Source organism: Mytilus galloprovincialis, chromosome 13 (genome assembly GCF_965363235.1).
Source record: "Mytilus galloprovincialis chromosome 13, xbMytGall1.hap1.1, whole genome shotgun sequence".
Lineage (NCBI taxonomy): Eukaryota > Metazoa > Mollusca > Bivalvia > Mytilida > Mytilidae > Mytilus > Mytilus galloprovincialis.
In genome coordinates this window covers 71,029,215-71,052,231 of record NC_134850.1, presented here as the reverse complement: position 1 = coordinate 71,052,231, position 23,017 = coordinate 71,029,215, and the positions used below count along the sequence as shown (strand labels likewise).

The window sequence follows — 23,017 nt, the reverse complement described above, 5'->3', positions numbered from 1 at the left end:
TAGGGCTACAACCTCGGAATATCGATATTTACATGAAGAAAATAGGGAAAAAAACGATTTCGATAAAGGAGATAACAATCTCTATCTTTGAAACATTCTAATTTATGTCTTTAACAACAGTTTTAATCGACACTTCTTTCTCGTATAATTAACGACCATCTCATCAGACATTATCATGATGTTGTTAGTCGTTACAAAAGTACCCGTCAGTCAAGCAATTCTTAACTTCAAAGAGTGACTATCAACTGCTTTGGCATGATTATAAAGTAATCATCTCTTTCATTAAATATCATCCAATATGCTATCATCTAGATTAGAAAGTTCCTGGAATATTTGCATGCGTGAACTAGCAAATTCTCTCTAGACCTTTATTGTTTGAAATCAGGATTTGCTTTTGAATTTTTCTAGTTGGCATATAAATCAAATACACTGAGCTGTTCTAGAAATAGGAGATAAAAAGGAAAAAATTGAAGAAATAAAAAAAATCATTTAATTATAAATGCTGCAGTCATTTACGGTTTTGTATACACAATTATATTCGTTCTTTTGACAAATGCCAAAAAGTTTGTCTGGATACAGTGTAAATGAAGTCTTCAGAACCGAATTCTATTCACAAATCGTTATTAAACCAATACTAATATACAGCTTTCCCCCATTTTATATCATTTAATTATTCAAATAAAAACATGACGTTTTGCAAATGAAACAACAAAGGAATAATATGTCAAATAGTGGTTTCTCTTCACAACCTCACGATGTATACCAATATCAAAAAAATATTATAAAGTGCTTAACACAAAAACAGTTAATGTATACTTTTTTTCCTAATACAAAGGTCATCGATTACAGACAGACAAACAAGAAGTGACGATAGCTTGATCAAAATGTTTAAACCAATTGTTCTACATAATAATTCAAAAAGCCTTTAATATTTAGATAAGCTTTATCTAAATCACGTGATCTATACTTACCACCACTGTAGACAGAAACCATTGTCAAATTCACTTTTCCTTAAAGTTCGGAAAGACATCGCTTAAATTCGTTCAGAAATTGTTTTCACTTTTGCTTCCTTTTTTCTTTGATATGATGTTGGTGATTTCAGATCTTTCTACAGTACGATGATAAAACATATAGAGAATCCTTATTCGAAGACGAGTCCTATCAAATATGACATCACAATACCATAACATCGATACACATCTTAAAGGATGCTAAAAATCACTTCAAAGTTCGAAGAAAAACCATGAATTGTCACTTTTAATAGTCAAATAGCAACTCGTTCTACATGTAGACCTTAGCAACAGTGATGCATTGCAGACAACTTTACAGTTAAATAATCTTTTACATTGTTTATATTATATTGTTTCTCGTCTCTGTCTCTAATTACAATATCCTTATTCCTGCTCTATGTCAAATGTTTCAAATTAAATAAATTTATTATCCAGGAGCTAGAATTGTAAACAGAAAAACAACCCCGTTGTCTTTCCGGGAAACATTTCCGGAATGTTATTCTACGTTGGTTCTTTTTCTTTATTCCATGAAAATATAATAATACATGTCAGATCTACGAAACTATTACAGAAAAGATTCACGAGCAGGTGAATCACGTTCAAAACTGGATCCAAAATCAGTTGCACATGTTCTTTGGATCATATTTATTGCCGATTGCCCGAACTATGTTCATTAAGTTTATGTTGAAGTTCTTGGTCAATGGTAATTTGTCAGCATGGATTATACATATAACAAATTTCAGAATCACATGTGGTCAATATGCCGACGTTTGCAATTCTAACATTAGCGAACAGTTTAATTACCCGGCAATAATCAGTATATCCATTTAAAGTTGATTAAAAATATTTGCTTCCATATGCAAAAAATCCAACAATATAGACAACGGGATTTTCTTAATCATGTAATGGCAAAGCAATTGTCAAGTTGATTCTAAATTTGTAGAATATTTGTGAAAGTGATCTAACAGATTATTTCATAGAACTCGATTTTTACATAATCTCATATATTAAATTAAGCTGCGTAGTTTTACCTCTTCCCCTTAACGTAATTAAAACGGATGTAGCACCGAGCAGATTTACTAAGATCAGAATATTACATTATAGCAAAAGTACAGTATCTTCAAGTGATAAATGATCGTCACGATTCAGAACTTTTATCAGGTTTCGATATTTGAAATTAATATATATTAGATGAAACACATTTTAATATGTCAGATAGTTGAGTATATTTATGATCATCACAAATTTATAATTTTTTAGCAGGCCTCGATGTTTGAAACTTAATATTTGAAATTAATTTTCGTCCTATAGTCAAGTATAAACTGAATATTTCTTAACTGTTGAAGATTCATCACAATAAAGTACTTTTTTTAGAGTCTAGAAAATATGACAAATACTATTGCTAGATGGTAAAGTTGAAACGTAAATATTTTGGAGTCAAGAAGCGAATGACAATAATAGAGAGTTTTAAATATCACTTCAACCCAATCGAAATAAAAAGATATGACAACATTGATTTATTACTATACTATCATAGAGTATTCTTAGTTCATATGTTTTCGTGAGAAATGGCACTTACTGAAGCTTTCAGTGTCTTTTAATGATATTGACATTTCCAAGATAATGCAGTAATGACTGGTATAACAGCTGTCCACTGGACTTTTATTAACATGATAATGCTAGCTGTACTTAGAGGTAATATCATACAAACGTGTACTTATAAGAACAATCGTCTGCGTAATTTACACTTATGTTTTTCATATCTCGAAATTATATGGTATGTTCGAAAAGGTTAACAAGTACATGAATATAAACACTGACAAATATTTATCCCATAATATTTATAAAAATGATACCAATATTTATTTATTAGTTAAACATAATTTTTGAATTCATCCCATGTTTTAAGTATTTAGTAAGCTTTAACAGTACGTACGAACTTCAATCCGCTGCATTGCCATCGTTTGTTGATATGGACTGACAAAGAGGGGCAAAATATACCTGAAGGACATTCAAACTCAAAAATCGAAAATAAACTGACAGCAACATGGCTTAGCAAGAGAAAGACAAACAGAAAAACAATAGTACTCAAATCTTAAGATAAAAACTGCAAATTGAATGCGCATTCGGCAGGTTTTTATGTTTTTTAGAACTTGTTGAGATTTTTATTCAAAGTTATTTTTTTGAACAGATCAATACACTGCAAACTTCGTAAGGAGAGATCATATATTTTAATTGGATTCCAGATAATTTAATTCCGTACGTTTTATGCTTTTGAGTTTAAAATAAAAGTAGTTTGGCTGTGAACTTATATATATATAAATTGCTTTTAGTACCAACACACAACTGTTCGTGGGTTCAAGTTTGATATATTTTGCTAGTAAATAAGCGGAACAACATCGTACAACAATCTCATTTGATTTTACAATTTCTTAACATTAAACCTATGTTTTTTTTCTGGAAACAGATGATTTATTGTAACAGGTTGATAACAGGTGAGCCAAATAGTGCTCTTTGTATTTCTTCTTTTGTTTTTGATTCTACAGTTTCTAATGTCAGCAAAACTTATCGGATGATAACGATAGAAAATTTTAAAATATGTTTAATTTTTTTTAAAACTATACAATGCATGAAGAAACGTAGAACATTTTGACATGCGAGTTTGTAAGTTCCTTGGTATATTTGTCTTTCTGTTTCACTGGACATAATTTGATTGCAAGATGATAATCAAACTTAATTAAAAGCCACCAGTGTATACCTATATTATATCTTGATGTTTTCGGTTTATTATTCGTTATATTTGAGGTAATTTCTCAACGAAAGCGCATACTTCATGCTAAGTAAAACGAAAGTACATCTCTACATAGAAGTAATATATTGTAATTGAAAATATGAAGTAGAGATACAGTTCATATCAGTAATTCTCTTTACTCAAAGGGTTCAGACGCATTACAGCGAAACACGTAATTTTGTAAAAAGTACTTATATTTTGTACACTCGCGTCTTTAACGTTAAACAGCTTGATGCACGTAGTTGATATTATGTAACAGGAAAGATATTCCCTAGATAGAGAGGATGAAAATAGGTCTGGTGAAACGTAATGTGACTGTTATAATCAATTGAAACGTGATCTTTTCTTTGAATAAGTATTAGCGGTAATAACACTATATGTTTGAGCATTTTTGTTAATACTCTTATTTCCCGAATTAAATCCTTATGAGGTGTTGAATTGCAACGCAAGCGTCACATCTCTGAATAATTTTTGAAATGAAAGTGAAATGAACATAGGTTATGTAATCAATTGAGATATATTTCTGACAGTTGCATTTCACTCACATTGACAGCTTGATTGCTATGTCTTGTAACACTCCAGCATAGTCAGAAAAAGATTTTTCTAATTTCGACAATGCTAATAGGATTTCCTGATGAGAGTTTACGGTTTGTTAATCTTTGTTACTTTACAGCATTAAAAACGTAAACCAACAGCGCATTCAAACGTTAAAATGAACATTTAAGGCAAAACGTGAAATGTTAGAGTTTCAATTATTCAATACTAGTCTGCAATTTCATTTCTATTGTGAGTTTCGTACACATTATTTATAGTTGAAAGCATACAGCAAGAAATAATCATGAAGGGGTATGAAAATTTTCTCTCAAATACAAAAACCATATCCTCTCTTTGAAAACCAAATATACAATTTATTATTGATTCAAAAGAGAGCAATTGTTTTGATAATGATTTTAAATAGTCTTCACAGAACACATTAGCATTAACATAGTTACACCGATTTGACGTATATTTGTAAATATTTGAGTAAACGCGCAAAGTAAACACATACACATGTTATCGTATATAATAAATCAACTTTCAAAGATAACAGCCTGAAAATCGGTACGCAAGCTATACGGTTAGTCCTCACTAACATTATTAAATTGCATGGGGCAGAAAATAAATGTTAGGTAAGCTAAACACAAAGTTGAAAGGTATTGAAAATAAAGGAGTGTATTTCATTTGAAGCATTTATTCAAGATATTTGTTTGTCAAATGAAGGTTTCGTCTACAAAAAATCACTAGTGAATCTCCATTAAAAAAATCTGTCAAAATGTCAAATCAAGTACGCAGTTAAAGAGCATTGAGGATACACAATTCTGAAAGGTTTCATCAAATACTTTTACTAGGGTTGTAAACCTTTATCATATAAATAAATAATTAGTTTTAGTATGAAACCCATCTACAGCCTATGTTTAATAAATATTATAAACTTTAAGATAAACTCAAGACCAAACGCATGTATATAATACACTATTCACCTAGTTTGTTATTGTTCAATATTTCGTCATAGTATTTGTATCTGAATAACCTAAATGTTCTAATTCCCTTTATAGAAAATTCTCTGCTGAATAAATGTTACAACACCTTATCAACAAACTTTCCCTCTAATAACATTACCAAACACAATTATTATTTCATTTTGAACATTATTTGAATCATTTGTAGGTTGTCTAACTTTCGAGAAAGTTCAACAGGCAATCTTCTACAAGGGAGTGATTCGTTGACTATTATCATACGGTGCAAAAAAGTCATGAAAGAAACCAGGATTATTTTTTTTATCTGAACCAGACGCACTTATCAGTGACGCTAGAAGCTGGACACATTTCATACTTTAAATGTTCATCGTCTGTTATCACAAGTCTTGTTTTAACAGTAATATTTATTCCATTTTATCAATTATTCAACACTTCCTAAAATATTATTTGTTAAATGGTCTGAAACAGGTACAAAACTGTATGCAGTATACATGGTGTATACAGGTTTGCATATAGAGTGTATGTTCATGGTTCCCTTAAAACTGTTAAAGTTGAGAATGGAAATAAAGAAATTGTCAAAGAGACAAAACCCGAGCAAAGGGCAGACAACAGACCGATGGGTCCACAATACAGCGATGAAATCCCGCACCAAAAAAGAGGGCATCAGCTGGATTCTAAGAAAAATGTGTACTAGTTGAATTAAAATAAAGTCATATTTAACTCAAAAATATATAAATAAACTACAATTATAATTATTTTTTTGTCTTTTTTCATTTTTAACCATGACGTTGTCAGTTTTTTTTTTATTTACGAGTTTGGGTGTTCCTCTTGTCTCTTTTGTTCCTCTTTTATTGAGTTACTACACTATGATTGTACGAACATTTAGTACATATAAAAAAAAACCAGTAAATACATGACTTCTACGCTGTAATTGATGATTTGTTTTCTTTCCCACTTTGTAGATGATAACGTTTTATAGTTTCTAATGTTTCTAAAATGATTAACTACAAATTTGAAACTCAGTTACAATAATGTTTGATATTATCTGTATGTAAAATAACAATTTATTGGTAATGAAAGTTATCACAATATGGTCGTCGTGGGATATCTTTGTTTTATTTTGAACCAATTATTTTAACAAGAATATAAAAAAGAAGATATGATATGATTGTCATTGAGACAACGCTCAACAAGAGACATAAAAACACAGACGATTTCAAAAGAAATAAACAGAGCTAAACAAAAAGTAAAATCACAGAACAACAGGTAAAAGATAGTGAAAACAACTTATAGTTTCAAATAGATAGTATTTTGCAATTTTGGATGAATATGATTACAAATAGATATAACAGCATTTCTAATCGCTTCATAAAAATGATTAAAAGCAGGGCACCAATCGAACACAAGATTGTTAAGCAAATTTTACATTTGATATTAAAAGTAGTATCCGTTGTAGTGGATCTAGATCTTCTAGCATTTAATAATTTTGACTTGTAACTTGTAAAATAGTATAGCTACATCAGACTCTAAAATGCCCTATTCTGAATAAAATTTCATTTGTCAGATTAACATATAAGTGCGGCAAGAAATAGAATGGAAAAACAAATTCCTGCTTTTTTGTATGCAATAGCTAACAAGACAAAGTTCGTCATAAAAGTATTTAATCAATTTTCTATTCAAATGTAGATTTTATTCTACTTCAATTTACAATAAACAGTAAAATATTAACATGAATTATGTTCCAATATAATTTAACTAAGTTTTCAATTCAATTTTCAAATCGACATTTTCAGTACTTTTGATTTATTTCATGTTGATTTATTATTCAATTTAATGCACCTTATCCGTTTTCAGTGGAATAAATCATCCGTCTTTCGTGGAAGATTCTATAAGTGACACGAACATAAAAACTCACTGTGCATAAACCGTCTTTAATTTATTGCATGTCTGTTATTGGGTTACAAAAAATTGAAAAATATATCGTTACGAATGCATATAAAGAATTACAAATTTAAATAGATTTTTATGATTTATTTCATGCTTCCTTTTAATCTTTTTTCTTAGGCAATATATTTTGCTTTGACCATGAGTTATGGCAGTATTTGAGTGGCACCCGAACAATGGAATCTTTAAAATACGGGAACATAAAAATCGTAATTTAAAATTTCGTAATAAGAACAAAGATTTCATTTCACTATAATTAAAAATATAGAGATTGAAAGTTTGATATAGTATATCGAATAAACAGAATGATAAATTCTGATATCGTATTCACATGTACGATTTATATTTATTAAATGTGTACGTGTTAACTCTCGTCTATTTTGTTTATTGAAATTTCCATGTTTGTTGAGGTTCAGTGTCTTTGGCGTTCATTGCACATCTTCTTCTTAATAAAAATATATATTGTAAAAATATTTGAATTAGCTCTCGCCGCGATATAGCCTTGTTGTGGTAATGTGGCTCGAAGCAACCATCAATCAATCAATCAATTCTTCTTAATAAGATCAATTCGTCAGTTGAAGCTGTATGTTAATAAAACAATTGGGTAGCTATACGAAAGCTTTGAATCAAAAAAACAAATAACATAACAGTTATGATATGATTTTGATTTTGCCATTTGATAAGGGACTTTACTTTTTCAAATTTCCTCGGAGTTCAGTATTTTTGTGATTTTACCTTTTACATAATTCTGACTGTCCGCGCTTTTGTATGTTTGTTTATTATTTGTCAAATTTTCATTTAAGTTATTAATTTGTTTTGTTATTTCTTTTTATTACTAGACTATAAGACAAAGAACAGTCAGGCAACATGACAAAAAATATTATCATCACAAAACAGTTTGTTATCTACTTAGCGAAATTATTAGACGGTCAACACCTAAAACAAAACACAACACAAAATGACTTTACGTTAGCAAGTTACTTAAAAATGTAAATGTGACTGTACATGACCTATAATGGTTTACCTTTATAAATTATTACCTGGATGAAGAGTTGTCTCATTGACACACACACCACAACTTCTTATAAGTTAAGCTGTAACTCATCCCGATTTTTCTTATTGAAATAAATTCCTTAAATTAAACGGTACATCTATCAAAAAGAAGATTCCGAAACCTTAATTTCAGAAATAAGAGCATGATGTCTGTTACTCTTATAAAGAATATCAATTAAACTCAGATAACAGTCAGTTCGATAAAAATTACGTGCCCTTCGCCATCAAACCAAATAAATTTTTGTAACCTTTTGCTCCTTTATTTTATTAGTATTGTCCCATGGGTACTTAAACTTTATAATAGAATGTTGTTTGAGAACTGCTAAATTTCATTGTCAATTCAGCAGAGGAATAAGCAGACCTACTTCATGTCAAAAGGTTACGGATTATTGGATTGGACTTATTTACACTTGAATATAAATTGATAAAAAGTAATAACAAGCTGTCAATTCAAGCCTTAATATATCTAATATTCAATTTGATTTTGATTAAAGAAAACACGAGAATAAAACAATTATAAGTTAAAAGAATTTTAGACATCTGTTAAGCAACAAATGTAAACTACTATCTTCTGATTTCCTGCTGTATGTCAAATCTATCAGATTATAATAAATAATTAACAAAGCAACTTCTGAATAGATAACAACAGAAAACACATTGAATATATAATATACGGAGACGTGGTATGATTGCCAATGAGACAAACGAGAAGTCGTAAAACTAAAGGGTATGTATACATTATATCATTCAACAACGAGGGATGCCAACAACTTAGGCAATGTATTTATATGGCATGACATAAGTTTATAAATTGTATTTACTGGCAATATTCCTAACTTCTATTATAAAAGTGACGACGATGAGGGGTTTTTGTTAACCTTGACTACCCATTATGGTCTTTAACGATCGGCTATGGCTCGTACTTAACTTCTTGTATTAAAATGGGGTTAACATTTTAATACTAGACGTAAGGTGAAAGCCATGAATCTATTCATATGATTTATGGATCCTTGGAAACACACATAATTTCGGGTGGAAAGCTCCTTCATGGACAAGCGGCAAATCAACAGAGGTATCGACTTGACCGGAAAAGTGTTGTGTGACACAATAGTAATGCGATAATTCAGTGTAATATACCTGTATTAAACTGGCGCTGATCAATAAAATATTGCGACCGCCCAAAATCAGAAATCATATGTTCATACGCCTACTTACCATGCCATTAGTACATAGATCGTACGACGTTTTATGAAACAAACTTCTTTCTCAGGTATGTATATATTTTCAAACCTTAACTACCTTGTCAATTTGAAATAAAGGAATATCTATATATTACAATTTGGAGATAGGTTACAGTATATTGAATTTTTACTTTAACATAGATAAATGATTCATGAGCACATGACTAGTCAAGTATTACTAAAGTAGTAGGAAACTGTAGTTAACCGATTTTTAAACCTCGTAAATCAATTTCAGTGATGCAAATTATGAGACGTAAATCGGAGGTTCTCGGATGAACTCAAACGAAATAGAAATTAATTTATTTATGGATCTTGTTGTCTGAAGATTTTCATAAAATGTAATTTGGAGTCGATCTGTTTCATCAATTTTGGGCTTATGGGTATTCTCAAACGATGCAATATATATGTGCAGCTGATCGCAGAATGATTTTTGTGATCATACAAAAAAAAAATTGTCCATATAATTTCATTTGTAACTGATCCCTATCTTAATAAAAACAATTTCTATTAATTTTCTTGTTGTAAGGAACTTGCTAGTTAATATAAATGAACCCATCCAATCTGATAAACAATGTCATCATTAATACAAACTGTTTTATCTGCCCTGCAGAGACCGCCATTAATTTATCTGATTGATAACCATATCTGACAATCGGAAGCGGAAATCTGAGTTAATTGGACGCTTAAATTATCGATATGTCCGAGTCGGTGAAATGAAGTATTGGAATGTCGATGATTTCTACTTTGTAATATAATGTAGTTTTTTATTCATCTTGACCGACTATTGCAGACTGTTGTGATTAGTCTCACTAATAAATAAAAGTGTCAAAACCGGGATCGTGATAATTGAATGTGTATATCAAAGTCTGTAGTAACACTATGTAAACAAAGTAAAACGTCATGTTTTCGAAGTGCATTATGGATAAACCTTCAACAGTAACGCGAGAATTCAATAACTTGCGGTCAGACAACAACAAATAGATGGTATAGTACAAAATATCTGAGAATAATTTGAAAAAGATACCCAACTTGTAATGGATGATATTGCGTACAAGGTTTAACTCACGACTTAAAACCCAATAACGCACTTGATAAAATGAAAACGAAAAGAAACCTTCTGGCTATTTGTTATCTCTTTGTCACCAGACAAAACCTCCTTATACCTAGCTGACAGTTACTATAAACCCATAGAACCGGTTTCACGTGGAGAATTGTGTTCTGTCTTACTTTTGCGTTACGACATTGCACAACTAAGCAATACAAACATATTATTAACTATATCGACCATAGAAAATATTCAGACTGACATAAATTTACAACAATACATATTTGATTTTTATAACACCATGATAGAACTTAGAAAAACTGGCATAAAGTCAATATAAAAAAAATGACAAAGAACCTTATCAACAATTAACAGGGACATCAAAATAAAATTTGATATTTGTTTCTTTTATTTCCTTGGTTGCGAGAGGTGAGTTTTATTTACAGTCGGGGCACAGGTGTTGTTTGCTGCCTCATGACATATACAAAATTGCAGCCAATAAGAAGACATGTTGCTTCCAAAAAAATAATTATTCGACAACAATAGCAACACATGTATCTTCCGATTTTCGTGGATCGAAAAAAAAAATCTTCTTTCCACATATTTAAGTAGAAGAAATTATTCTGTTTGTAAACAATAAATAATTTACTGTGATCAAACACTAGATAATGCCTTAAAGAATGGGCATTACTCGAATTATAAAAGCTATATCATTGTATAGCCTAGTTTGTGTAGTGGTCAATCGACATATAGGTTTACCATAACTTAATGGTTGTTATGTAAGACATAATTCTAATGAGATGCCAACTTCGGAATTTTTTGAATGGATATATATATATAGAGAGAGAAGAATGCTCCTAATAAAATGCTCTGAACTAATCTCGATATAAAAAAGAAAAAAACCTACCTAAAAAAATCTCGTGAACACGGTCCTGTAGTAAACCTCAGACTTTAATTAAATCAACTTCTACACGTCTCTATATATAACCTGATATTGTAATTTGGGGTTTGAATATAGAATCACTGTTGAATATAGAATCACTGATGTTTTATCCAATAAAGTTTCATGTTCAATGTCATTAAGATATGTTTGGGTACTAACTGTGATATTAATGGAATGAAAACAATATTAATTAAATCTTCATGTAGTTTTGTTGTTGTCAAATTGGAAATAATATCTTTATTAAAATATTATATAACAGGTTAGCATTCCTGGTCTGATAAAACAGTACAACAAGGACAACGTTGGTAAAGAATGCGTACACATAAATAATGAACAATGTGTAATTCGTTTCTGAATTGAAGTCAACATGCATGTTTATAGCGGTTTATTTTATTTGAGGTGTATAATTGTCAATATTTATTACTAATTACTTATTTTATAACCTTTTATAGTCGACCTTGAATATGCTCCGCACAGTATAGTAAACATTTTACAGACGGGAAAGAAAACATCCACGACAATATCGTTATCAGATTTCTATATTCGTGTAATTCTAACCAACAAATAATCATGTTTAACTTATTGTTAAAAAACCAAATTTAAAGTAGTGAAATTTAAAACGTGTATTAGACGGTATAATAAGAAATATCATGCAGTTGAAAAAATAATTTAAATGTGTTTTGTATTGAAAATAGACACCAACATTTTATGATGTTATCGCCGATATTTGTCATTTAAACATTCGACAGACACTGGCGAAGGTCATTCTGATTCGAATTGCCATAAAACTATCATATGAGTTTGAATTTCTCACTGGTATCTTTCGCCTTTCATTTATCATAATATGTTTTTAAAGAGACCACAAAAATCCTGAAACTGATCTAAACCATTCAAAAATAAAGAAACTTTCAAGCCAGAAAAAACATAATATGCAATTTGTTTAAATGTTGTTCATAAAAGTTAGATGTTCGTTCTATAATAACCCCAAGGGTGACTGGCGAATTGAAATATGGTCACTTGGTCTTCTCCCGATCGTGGGGCGTCCGTTTGGCTGTGCGGGATGTATGAAGGTCGCAGTTACGTCCGGTCAGAATGGGGACGTCAATCCGATGTCCCGTGTAAAGAGAGTGCCACGCTCTTTGCACGTTAAGAACCCTTATTACAACAACTCTTTGAGGGCCCGTAGGTGGCCTGTTGTAAGGCAAAAATAAAGGCAAAAGTTTTGTTAACAGGGAATAAACACAAATAACACAAAAGTCATGTATTTATCAACAGTATATGTATTGATCGTAGTGTGTCAAATAGTTAACATTTTTGTTTTATTCTATACTATGTTATATAGTTAACATTATAAAAAGAAGAAAATTAGAAAATCAGTGTTTTCTGTGAATTAAAATTGTGAATGTCAATCAAATGTCGTTAGGGGTTGCTTTATTGGCCTTTGTTTTGTTCCGTTAATTGAGTCTTTTTTAATTGGTAGTCTTTGTAAAATATTTCACGCAGCATTCTATGTACTTAATCTGTTCTGTCTTCTTGCATTAGATGTGATCCTATTAATTACATCCCTCGCAAAAATTTCTTAAAGCCGGTTTATCCTAAGGGACTAATTTGACATTCGATATTCCAATTATAGTAATAATAAAAACTAATGCAACTCCTTTCAGCGCCGTGGTGCATTACTTTCACGTCAGTGATGTTACTCCAGTGTACCAGTCCACGAGTTTCTAAGTGTTCTTATTGTAGATCAATTTATAAAAAAAGTCGTGATTTGAGTAGGAGTATATTATTAACCCTTGTCTCCACAGACTGGACATTTATCGAATGTTAGATATCGTTTATTTAAAATATAATTGCTTAGCGTTTTAATGTAAATTGGATAAAATTGACAATCACGATTAATTATTAAAGGTTCACACTTCAGATAACAACTTCCGATAGCACCTGAATTCCCTGTAGTTTACATTTATTTCAATATAAAATAAATTAACAATTTTGAAACTAATTACACACATTAACCAAATTCTACTGAAATATTTCAAGTATGCATTTAACATATAACTACACGATTTGTGAGTTAAACATGAAAAAGGTTGAATCTTTTTTTCTTCATTTCCTCGTCATTAAAGATATAGAAATGTTTAACTCATACTCCTTCGGGACACAATTAAAAATACCAAAGTGTCCTATGCGGCTTATTAGTTATCTCATTAACTACACTCAATAAGCGACTGAATATTTTCTATTTCACTGGTAATACTATTCTGCTGTGTTTTGTCATTGGTACTCATGTTGTAATCTTAGTTAATTGATACAGGTTGTCACCCTTTGAGTGATGTTAGATGTCATATTTAATATCTTTACAATGATCTGACATTTATTAAAGACCTGCGGTCATCCCAGCACTGAGCAAAGATTTATGACTTCAACCCCAGACAATGATCTGACATTTAGAGACCGGACAATGATATGACATTTAGAGACCAGACAATGATCTGACATTTAGAGACCAGACAATAATATGACATTTAGAGACCAGACAATGATATGACATTTAGAGACCAGACAATGATGTGACATTTAGAGAACAGACAATGATCTGACATTTAGAGACCAGACAATGATGTGACATTTAAAGACCAGACAATGATATGACATTTAGAGACCAGACAATGATATGACATTTAGAGACCAGACAATGATCTGACATTTAGAGACCAGACAATGATCTGACATTTAGAGACCAGACAATGATCTGACATTTAGAGACCAGACAATGATATGACATTTAGAGACCGGACAATGATATGACATTTAGAGACCAGACAATGATCTGACATTTAGAGACCGTACAATGATATGACATTTAGAGACCAGACAATGATCTGACATTTAGAGACCAGACATGGTTTATCATTATCTGTATCATTTAAAAAGAAAAAAAAATCAATAATCTTCAATTCTTACATATTTATGGATTATCTACCATATTACTTTCTCTTCCGTGTGCATACAATAACTGTTCAGTGTTCTATTGTGTTGTGTTGTATATTATTTTATTCTTATCACATTGTTATAAATCAATAATTGTAGTCATTGTATGAAATGTAAAACCCGTAAGGGTCCATAGTTGGATTATTATAGGATTCTTTTTCTTATACAAATATTATTCAGAAAGACACACACTTTTAAAATGATTCTTTTTCTGAGTATTAATTGTTGAAAATAGAATACTAATTCTAAGCAGTTTGTGAAAACAAACATTATATAATTGTCATTTATAACTTCTTAAGCTCTCAAACTCACGGATTTCTCTTAAATGTGTGAAAAAAGGATAATTGATTACCAAAATCAGTTTCTATTACTTTTTGACATGTTTTGAGCTCGGTGTAACCTTGTTTGTTTTAGATACTCCGATTAATTCGTCTAAATAAAAGCAACAGTAGAATACTGGTGTTCAAAATTCATAAATAGATTGAGATAAAATAAAATCCAGGTTACAGGCTATAACATATTCAATTGCTTATAGAATAAAAAAAAGAATAGAAAAAGAATTCAAATGTTCCACTATGATATAGTAAGGCAACACTATTATACCTCTGTTCAAAAGTCATTAATCGATTGAGAGATCCACTTGTATTCATGCTGTTACATAGAATTAAAAAAAATGCTATTTCAAATGATTATCATGCAAAATGTTTTCTTTTAATACAATGCAGTCTATTAAACTACACATTGTGATTGTTCTGGAAAGATTTGTTAGCAAGACAACCGTAACCTATCAATGTTAACCCACAATATAGGATCACGGCGCCTAATCAACCTATTCTCAAAGAAAAAAGGTAACAACTGAATTAAAAAAATCTAAGTGTGGTGTTTACCAAATAAACTCATCATAGATATCAGGACTGAAATTTTATATTTACGCAAGATGTACGTTTCGTCCAAAAAAAAAAAGAAAGGAAAATCACAAAAATACTGAACTCAGAGGAATATCGAATCGGAAAGTCCCTAATCACATCAGTGATTCATCAAAAAGACTCTTGAGTGCGCTCGAATAAAAATAAAAAAAATTTAAAAAGGCAAAATAAAGTTTATAATTATGTACCATAAATAAAGCTTTTTCTAAACTAGAATTATAATGGACTATGACAGAAACTCAGTTGCTCCTTGTGTTGTCTGTAATGAATATTAACATTATAAATTACAAAACTGTTGTTCAACAACAAATTACTCGTAATTCTATCAAAAAACGGAATTTAGAAACAGAGGTTTGTTCATCATACATAAACTGCTCTGACAGAGTTATGAGAAAGAACAAGCGAAATCAACACAACACGGTCACCATAACGATATGTCGTCACTAGTGGAGTATTGTCACAGGCTATAAGTTTAGTCGTCTTATGTTTTATTTTAACATGTGTGTCTACTCTACTCCAGATAGCGACATTTATACTGAATGTGGATGCGCTTGATGGATGATACATGAATTACAAGATATACTAAACATCAGTCTTGCTTCTTTGACAGTTCATGCGATTCCCTCAGTTGTTTTTTGTTACCATGACAAGACAAACAGGGAAAAGCCAGCTGACTGTCCCTGTTCAAATCAAGATTGCAGAGCTGCATTAATTTATGTCAATTAAGACTATTCGACCCTATAACAGATTCTGACAATTCTACCGCTTAGTAGATCAGTGAGAACAGTACCAACATAAAAATCATTTTACAGTTATATCTAAAAACTGTTACGGATATTTCTATCATAGAAATAATTTCAAATCTTGCCTTATGTGTGTCATTAATAACTGTTCTACTCGCGAACAGTTCTGCATGCTTAAATAAAACAGATCCGTAAAGTTGTACTCAGTCATGTCCTTAAGAACTAATCTGTAATTCAAGAGAAAAAGGCAACAGTAGTATGCCGCTGTTCGAAAATCATAAGTGCCTTGAGAAAAAAGAAATCCGGGTTACAAACTAAAACAGAGGGAAACACATCAATTATAAGAGGAAAACAACGAAACAACTGGAACAGTAAAGTGCAACAAAGTGGTACAGGACATTTTATCACAAAAATGGTAGACTGCACCTGGTTTAATAGCTAACTAAACCTCGCGCTTTTATGGCAATTCTTAATATAACCCTGAAAAGACAACATTACATCACAGAGAACTAAAGTACAAATAAATGCAAGAACATTCAGAAAAGAGAAATACACAAATAGACAATACAGTAATACATTTCGACATGCTAAAAGTAATCAAGGTGCCCGGCAGATAATTTAATACGCCAACCTGCGATTCATTTACATACGACTCATCAGTGACGCTCAGATTAAAAAAAAAGTAAGAAAGTCAATCAAGTATAAAGTTAAAGAGCATTGATAACTCAAAATTCCACAAAGTCGTGTCAATTTCGTCTAAGGTTATTAATGCCTCGGATAAAAAAATCTTTAGTATTTAGAATAGTTCTTTCTTTTGCAAACAGTCAATTTATAAGAAAAAAAATTATCAGACAGACAGTTCTACCAAAGACAGAAAAGAAAGAACAGTTACATTGAAGAATCATTTTGACAGTTATATCTAAAAACTGTTACGTACATTTCTATCATAGAAATAATTTCACAGCTGTTCTTATTCATGTCATTCATAACTGTTGTACCTTCGAACAGTTCTGCATTTCTAAAACAAAATAGATCCTAACAGTTGAACCCTAGATTATCCTGCCAGATTTGTAGGTATTTCATTAAGAACTGTTCTGGCCTTGAACAGAGTCTGACAGTTTTACCACAAAAGAGACAGAAAAAAAGTTGCACAATAGAATCGAAACAGTTCTAACCTAGTTTACATTGTTCTATTGAAAACCCGCTTTTACTGATTCTCACAATCCACTAAATCCATTCAATTTGTTTTATCTATTTGGTTATAATGTACATGTATGATATATAAACATGTTGCATCTGATCACTTGACAGCGTCTAACGTTTCGTTTATCTAGACGAAAGTATATTCAATTTAAACATTTCTCAATTTCAGATCAATATTACATTAATCAGTACAAATTATCTAAATCAGATATTCAATTAAACCGACAGAACCATATTTATAGGTTGAAACGGCAGGCTGTTAGCGTTAAAATATCATTAATTGTTCCATGGCTGCCTGTTGGCGTTGAAATATCATTAATTGTTTACGTAATTGGCAGATCAGTCTGTACAACTATAGTTCAAGATTTGAAGGGTTTCTGAAGAGTGTTGCACGGTGGGAATTCATTGTTTGAGTGGGCTTTCGACCATCTGTATGGGTGGAATCGTATAGTTATTGACCTACTTTAGGGAATTCATTGTTTGAGTGGGCTTTCAACCGTGTGTATGGGTGGAATCGTATGGTTATTGACCTCCTTTAGGGAATTCATTGTTTGAGTGGGCTTTCAACCATGTGTATGAGTGGAATCGTATGGCTATTAACCTCCTTTAGGGCATTCGTTGTTTGAGTGGGCTTTCAACCATGTGTATGAGTGGAATCGTATGGTTATTAACCTCCTTTAGGGCATTCATTGTTTGAGTGGGCTTTCAACCATGTGTATGGGTGGAATCGTATGGTTATTGACCTCCTTTAGGGAATTCATTGTTTGAGTGGGCTTTCAACCATGTGTATGAGTGGAATCGTATGGATATTGACCTCCCTTAGGGAATTCATTGTTTGAGTGGGCTTTCCACCATGTGTATGGGTGGAATCGTATGGTTATCAACCTCCTTTAGGGAATTCATTGTTTGAGTGGGCTTTCCACCATATGTATGGGTGGAATCGTATGGTTATTGACCTCCTTTAGGGAATTCATTGTTTGAGTGGGCTTTCCACCATGTGTATGGGTGGAATCGTATAGTTATTGACCTACTTTAGGGAATTCATTGTTTGAGTGGGCTTTCAACCATGTGTATGAGTGGAATCGTATGGTTATTAACCTCCTTTAGGGAATTCATTGTTTGAGTGGACTTTCAACCATGTTTATGGGTGGAATCGTATGGTTATTGACCTCCTTTAGGGAATTCATTGTTTGAGTGGGCTTTCAACCATGTGTATGAGTGGAATCGTATGGTTATTGACCTCCTTTAGGGAATTCATTGTTTGAGTGGGCTTTCCACCATGTGTATGGGTGGACTCGTATGGTAATTGACCTCCTTTAGGGAATTCATTGTTTGAGTGGGCTTTCAACCATGTTTATGGGTTGAATCGTATGGTTATTAACCTCCTTTAGGGAATTCATTGTTTGAGTGGACTTTCCACCATGTGTATGGTTGGAATCGTATGGTTATTGACCTCCTTTAGGGAATTCATTGTTTGAGTGGGCTTTCCACCATGTGTATGGGTGGAATCGTATGGTTATTAACCTCCTTTAGGGAATTCATTGTTTGAGTGGGCTTTCAACCATGTGTATGGTTGGAATCGTATGGGTATTGACCTCCTTTAGGGAATTCATTGTTTGAGTGGGCTTTCCACCATGTGTATGGTTGGAATCGTATGGTTATTGACCTCCTTTAGGGAATTCATTGTTTGAGTGGGCTTTCAACCATGTGTATGGGTGGAATCGTATGGTTATTGACCTCCTTTAGGGAATTCATTGTTTGAGTGGGCTTTCAACCATGTGTATGGGTGGAATCGTATGGTTATTAACCTCCTTTAGGGAATTCATTGTTTGAGTGGGCTTTCCATCATGTGTATGAGTGGAATCGTATGGTTATTGACCTCCTTTAGGGAATTCATTGTTTGAGTGGGCTTTCAACCATGTGTATGGGTGGAATCGTATGGTTATTAACCTCCTTTAGGGAATTCATTGTTTGAGTGGGCTTTCCACCATGTTTATGGGTGGAATCGTATGGTTATTGACCTCCTTTAGGGAATTCATTGTTTGAGTGGGCTTTCCACCATGTATATGGGTGGAATCGTATGGTTATTGACCTACTTTAGGGAATTCATTGTTTGAGTGGGCTTTCAACCATGTATATGGGTGGAATCGTATGGTTATTGACCTACTTTAGGGAATGCATTGTTTGAGTGGGCTTTCAACCATGTGTATGGGTAGAATCGTATGGTTATTAACCTCCTTTAGGGAATTTAATGACTAGTCATTATATTTGATTGCGCATTTAGATTATAGGAAATGTGATACGGTTTTATATTTTTCAGGGTATAAGTTATATTAGGTTTACTAAGGAATATATTAAAGTTAATAAAATATGACACTGTTTTGGTTGTAAACAGATTATTATTAATAAAGAACTGTATAATGAGTTATCAACGGTACTTAGTGCGCCAGACGCGCGTTTCGTCTACATAAGACTCATCCGTGACGCTCATATCAAAATATTTATAAAGCCAAACTATAAAATTTGTGATAAAGATTGACATGAGCCATGAACGACTAAGGATAATGTACAAACAATAGGAATAGTATTTGAAAAGGAAAAACATCATCATATCAAGGCAATAGTAGTAAAGCGCTGTTCAGTAGTCATAAACCGATTTAACTCAACCAAATCTGGGTCACAATTTTAAAACCGAGGAAAACACATCATATATAAGAAGAAAACAACGGAATAACAGAAACACTGAACTGCTACAAAAACAAACGCCAACATATATAGACACGGACTATTTGGTAACAACTGCCTTATTCCTGACCGAGTACAGGACGTTTTAAGATCACAATTATCTGATTGAATTTAATTATGCAAAAAAAAAAAAAACAAAAAAAAAATCACAAAAATACTGAATTACGAGGAAAATTCAATCGTAATGTTCCTAATCAAATTGCAGAATTAAATGACAAAACACATCGCACGAATGGACAACAACTGTCATATTTCTGACTTGGTACAGGAATTTTCATATGTAGAAAATGATGGATTGGACCTGGTTTTATAGCGCTAAACCTCTCACTTTATGACAGTCGCATCGAATTCCGTTATATTTGCATTGATGCGTGAACAAAACAGACAAAATAAACAAAAGTCAAGATATGGGTACAGCAGTCATCACTGTATTACTCTCTCAAAACAATCTTAGATTCTTATAAATAACTTGTGAACAGGAAAGTAATACAACTGTGTTGAAAATAACTGCAATACCAATGCACCTGCACTTCTGGGGCTGGTTATTTCTTTTGGGACTTAAAATCATCATGCAGTGGTAAAAGATGAAAAACATTGCATAAATGAAATGCTAATTTTCTTTCATTAGATATACTGTTACTCGGACAATCTTTTCTGTAATAATTGTAATTTGTTGTTTATCTTTTTAATTAAACATTTTCAATCATGGAAAACTATTGCAACTTGTTTATTGATATCTATTCTGTACTATCTCTTTGCTTGTTAAAATGTAACCTTCCGGAATGAGCACTATCTCACTGAATTTGCACCTGCACTACTGCACATGTGATTGTTTACATGATGAAGATTTAATTAAGATCTGTATACACAATACAAATGAGTAATAAATGTTAAATAATCACTAGTAGAGATCTACTTTTACAGTGCATAATCGTTTGAATTAAGTTTTCGGATTCAAAAAGTTTGAACTCGCGATCACAACTGAATAGGTCTTGATAATCGAAAGGTCGGCTATGAACGATCATGATGAAGGTAAATCTAGAAATGCGCTTCTAACCTATTACATTTATAACTTATTGTGTTCACTTTTTATTAACTCATCCGAGTAAATTTCAATTTATATGATTTTTGCTGATTAAATATACAGATAACTCTAAACAAAATCTTTTTCAAATTAGTTTGAACATATTCATTTACAGTAGATTGGAAAACAAGCTATTGCAACTTATTTCAATTCCTTTCCACTTTGCGAATGCGATTACTGCCTTGTAGCGGCATTAGCCTGCTCTTTTTCGAAATCTACAAGGGTGTCTTTTACTTGATTTTTTATACAGAGGACTACTGACAAGGAAAAAATCTTAAAAATACCATTATTTTGCATCATGCAATTTTGGTACCCGGAGAATTTTAAACTTTGTTGTGATAACTGCAGTGTGAATCATTTGGGTTATATTTTCCAAAAACATTTGTTGTCAACAAAGAAGTTTAATAGGAGAAATTAAAGACGACTTTATGACCTTTGCAATAAAAGTGAATTCTTAGATCCACTTTTAATGTTCTAATACCACCTACGAAAAACGAAGCAGTCTATACTTTTTATGGCTTTGTCACTGCACTGACAGACATTTGATGAATTTAACCATTAACTTACGGGTTTCTTTTACGTTTGTCGTAGCTATAAAATAGTCTTGACAATAAAAAAGTATGTTTCTAATCAATTGATGTCTGCATTAAAAGCAAGTAAAACGAATGATAGATAATGTCTGTAGAACCTCATTAGTGGAAAATATTTCTGATAAAGAGATTGCGTTTACAATTTTAATTCTTCTCGACATGAAAGAGTTTCTATTCAAAGACCAAAAATCGTATTGAATTATTTTTGGACGTGGACACTTTCTGCAAGATATTCCATAACAATACAATGCTGATAAACTATTTACAAAGAATTGAACCCTGCAGTCCTATAGAATAATATACATGTTTTGATTTAACTTTAAGAATGGAACGTTGTTCAAAAGATGTAATTCTAAAACCATAATGTGTCCTCCTTCTATAAAAGAGGGACGAAAGATACCAAAGGGACAGTCAAACTCATAAATCGAAAATAAACTGACATCGCCATGGCTAAAAATGAAAAAGACAAACAGACAAACAGTAGTACACATGACACAACATAGAAAACTAAAGAATAAACAACACGATCTACACCAAAAACTAGGGGTGATCTCAGGTGCTCCGGAAGGGTAAGCAGATTCTGCTCCACATGTGACATCCGTCGTGTTGCTTATGTGATAACAAATCACAGCAATATACCGTTGTTTGTACGGACATATACGTATCCAATACAGTGATGGAAGATCCAGTTTTTCATCTTTGGTTGAAATTCCAACGGAACATAGAACAGACCTATGATTATCCAGGATTTCCTCTTTGGAAAGTGTCGTGATGGTATATGTTTAGTTTCCAAGTGAATTGTCAATACCTAATTCGTTTATTAAGCAGTTAATTATATATAATGTAATGAGTTTTATACACAAACACGATGTTGTTTGGGGCTTTCTCTGCGGGGACAACAACATATGTGTTATGGAGGTAAGATAAGTGTTTTGCAACATTTGGGTCTTTAAAGATTGACGTAGCATGGGCATTGATAGACCCATTCAGTTTCTTTATTCTGATTATTTTCATTCTTAATAGTATATCTTGATTCATTCAATGTTATAGTTGGAATACTTGAAAAGCAAGGAATAGTAAAGTAACCAATCACTCATATTTCATACTCAAATAAAAAATACAAGATCAATAAAACACACACACTTAATCCGTTGGATATGCATTGACTGATACATGTATGTGTCTTATTAA

General features: G+C 31.8%; 1 protein-coding gene across 7 annotated transcripts in view; it reads right to left on the bottom strand.

The window, feature by feature from the left end:
- Positions 1–23,017, bottom strand: part of LOC143055966 (G-protein coupled receptor dmsr-1-like) — a 122,872-nt gene that overhangs the window by 26,178 nt on the left and 73,677 nt on the right. Inside the window, exon 1 of one of the 7 annotated variants that reach the window (XM_076229040.1) lies at positions 11,509–11,903. The exons of 5 other annotated variants lie outside the window; for them this stretch is intronic. Coding sequence is in view for 1 of the 2 variants with exons in the window: in XM_076229033.1 (XP_076085148.1) it covers positions 972–1,030 (59 nt within the window). In the remaining variant the exon portion in view is untranslated. Of the gene's footprint in view, positions 1–971; positions 1,225–11,508; positions 11,904–23,017 lie in introns of those variants that run through there. One more of the 7 variants, XM_076229033.1, reaches the window with a different exon arrangement.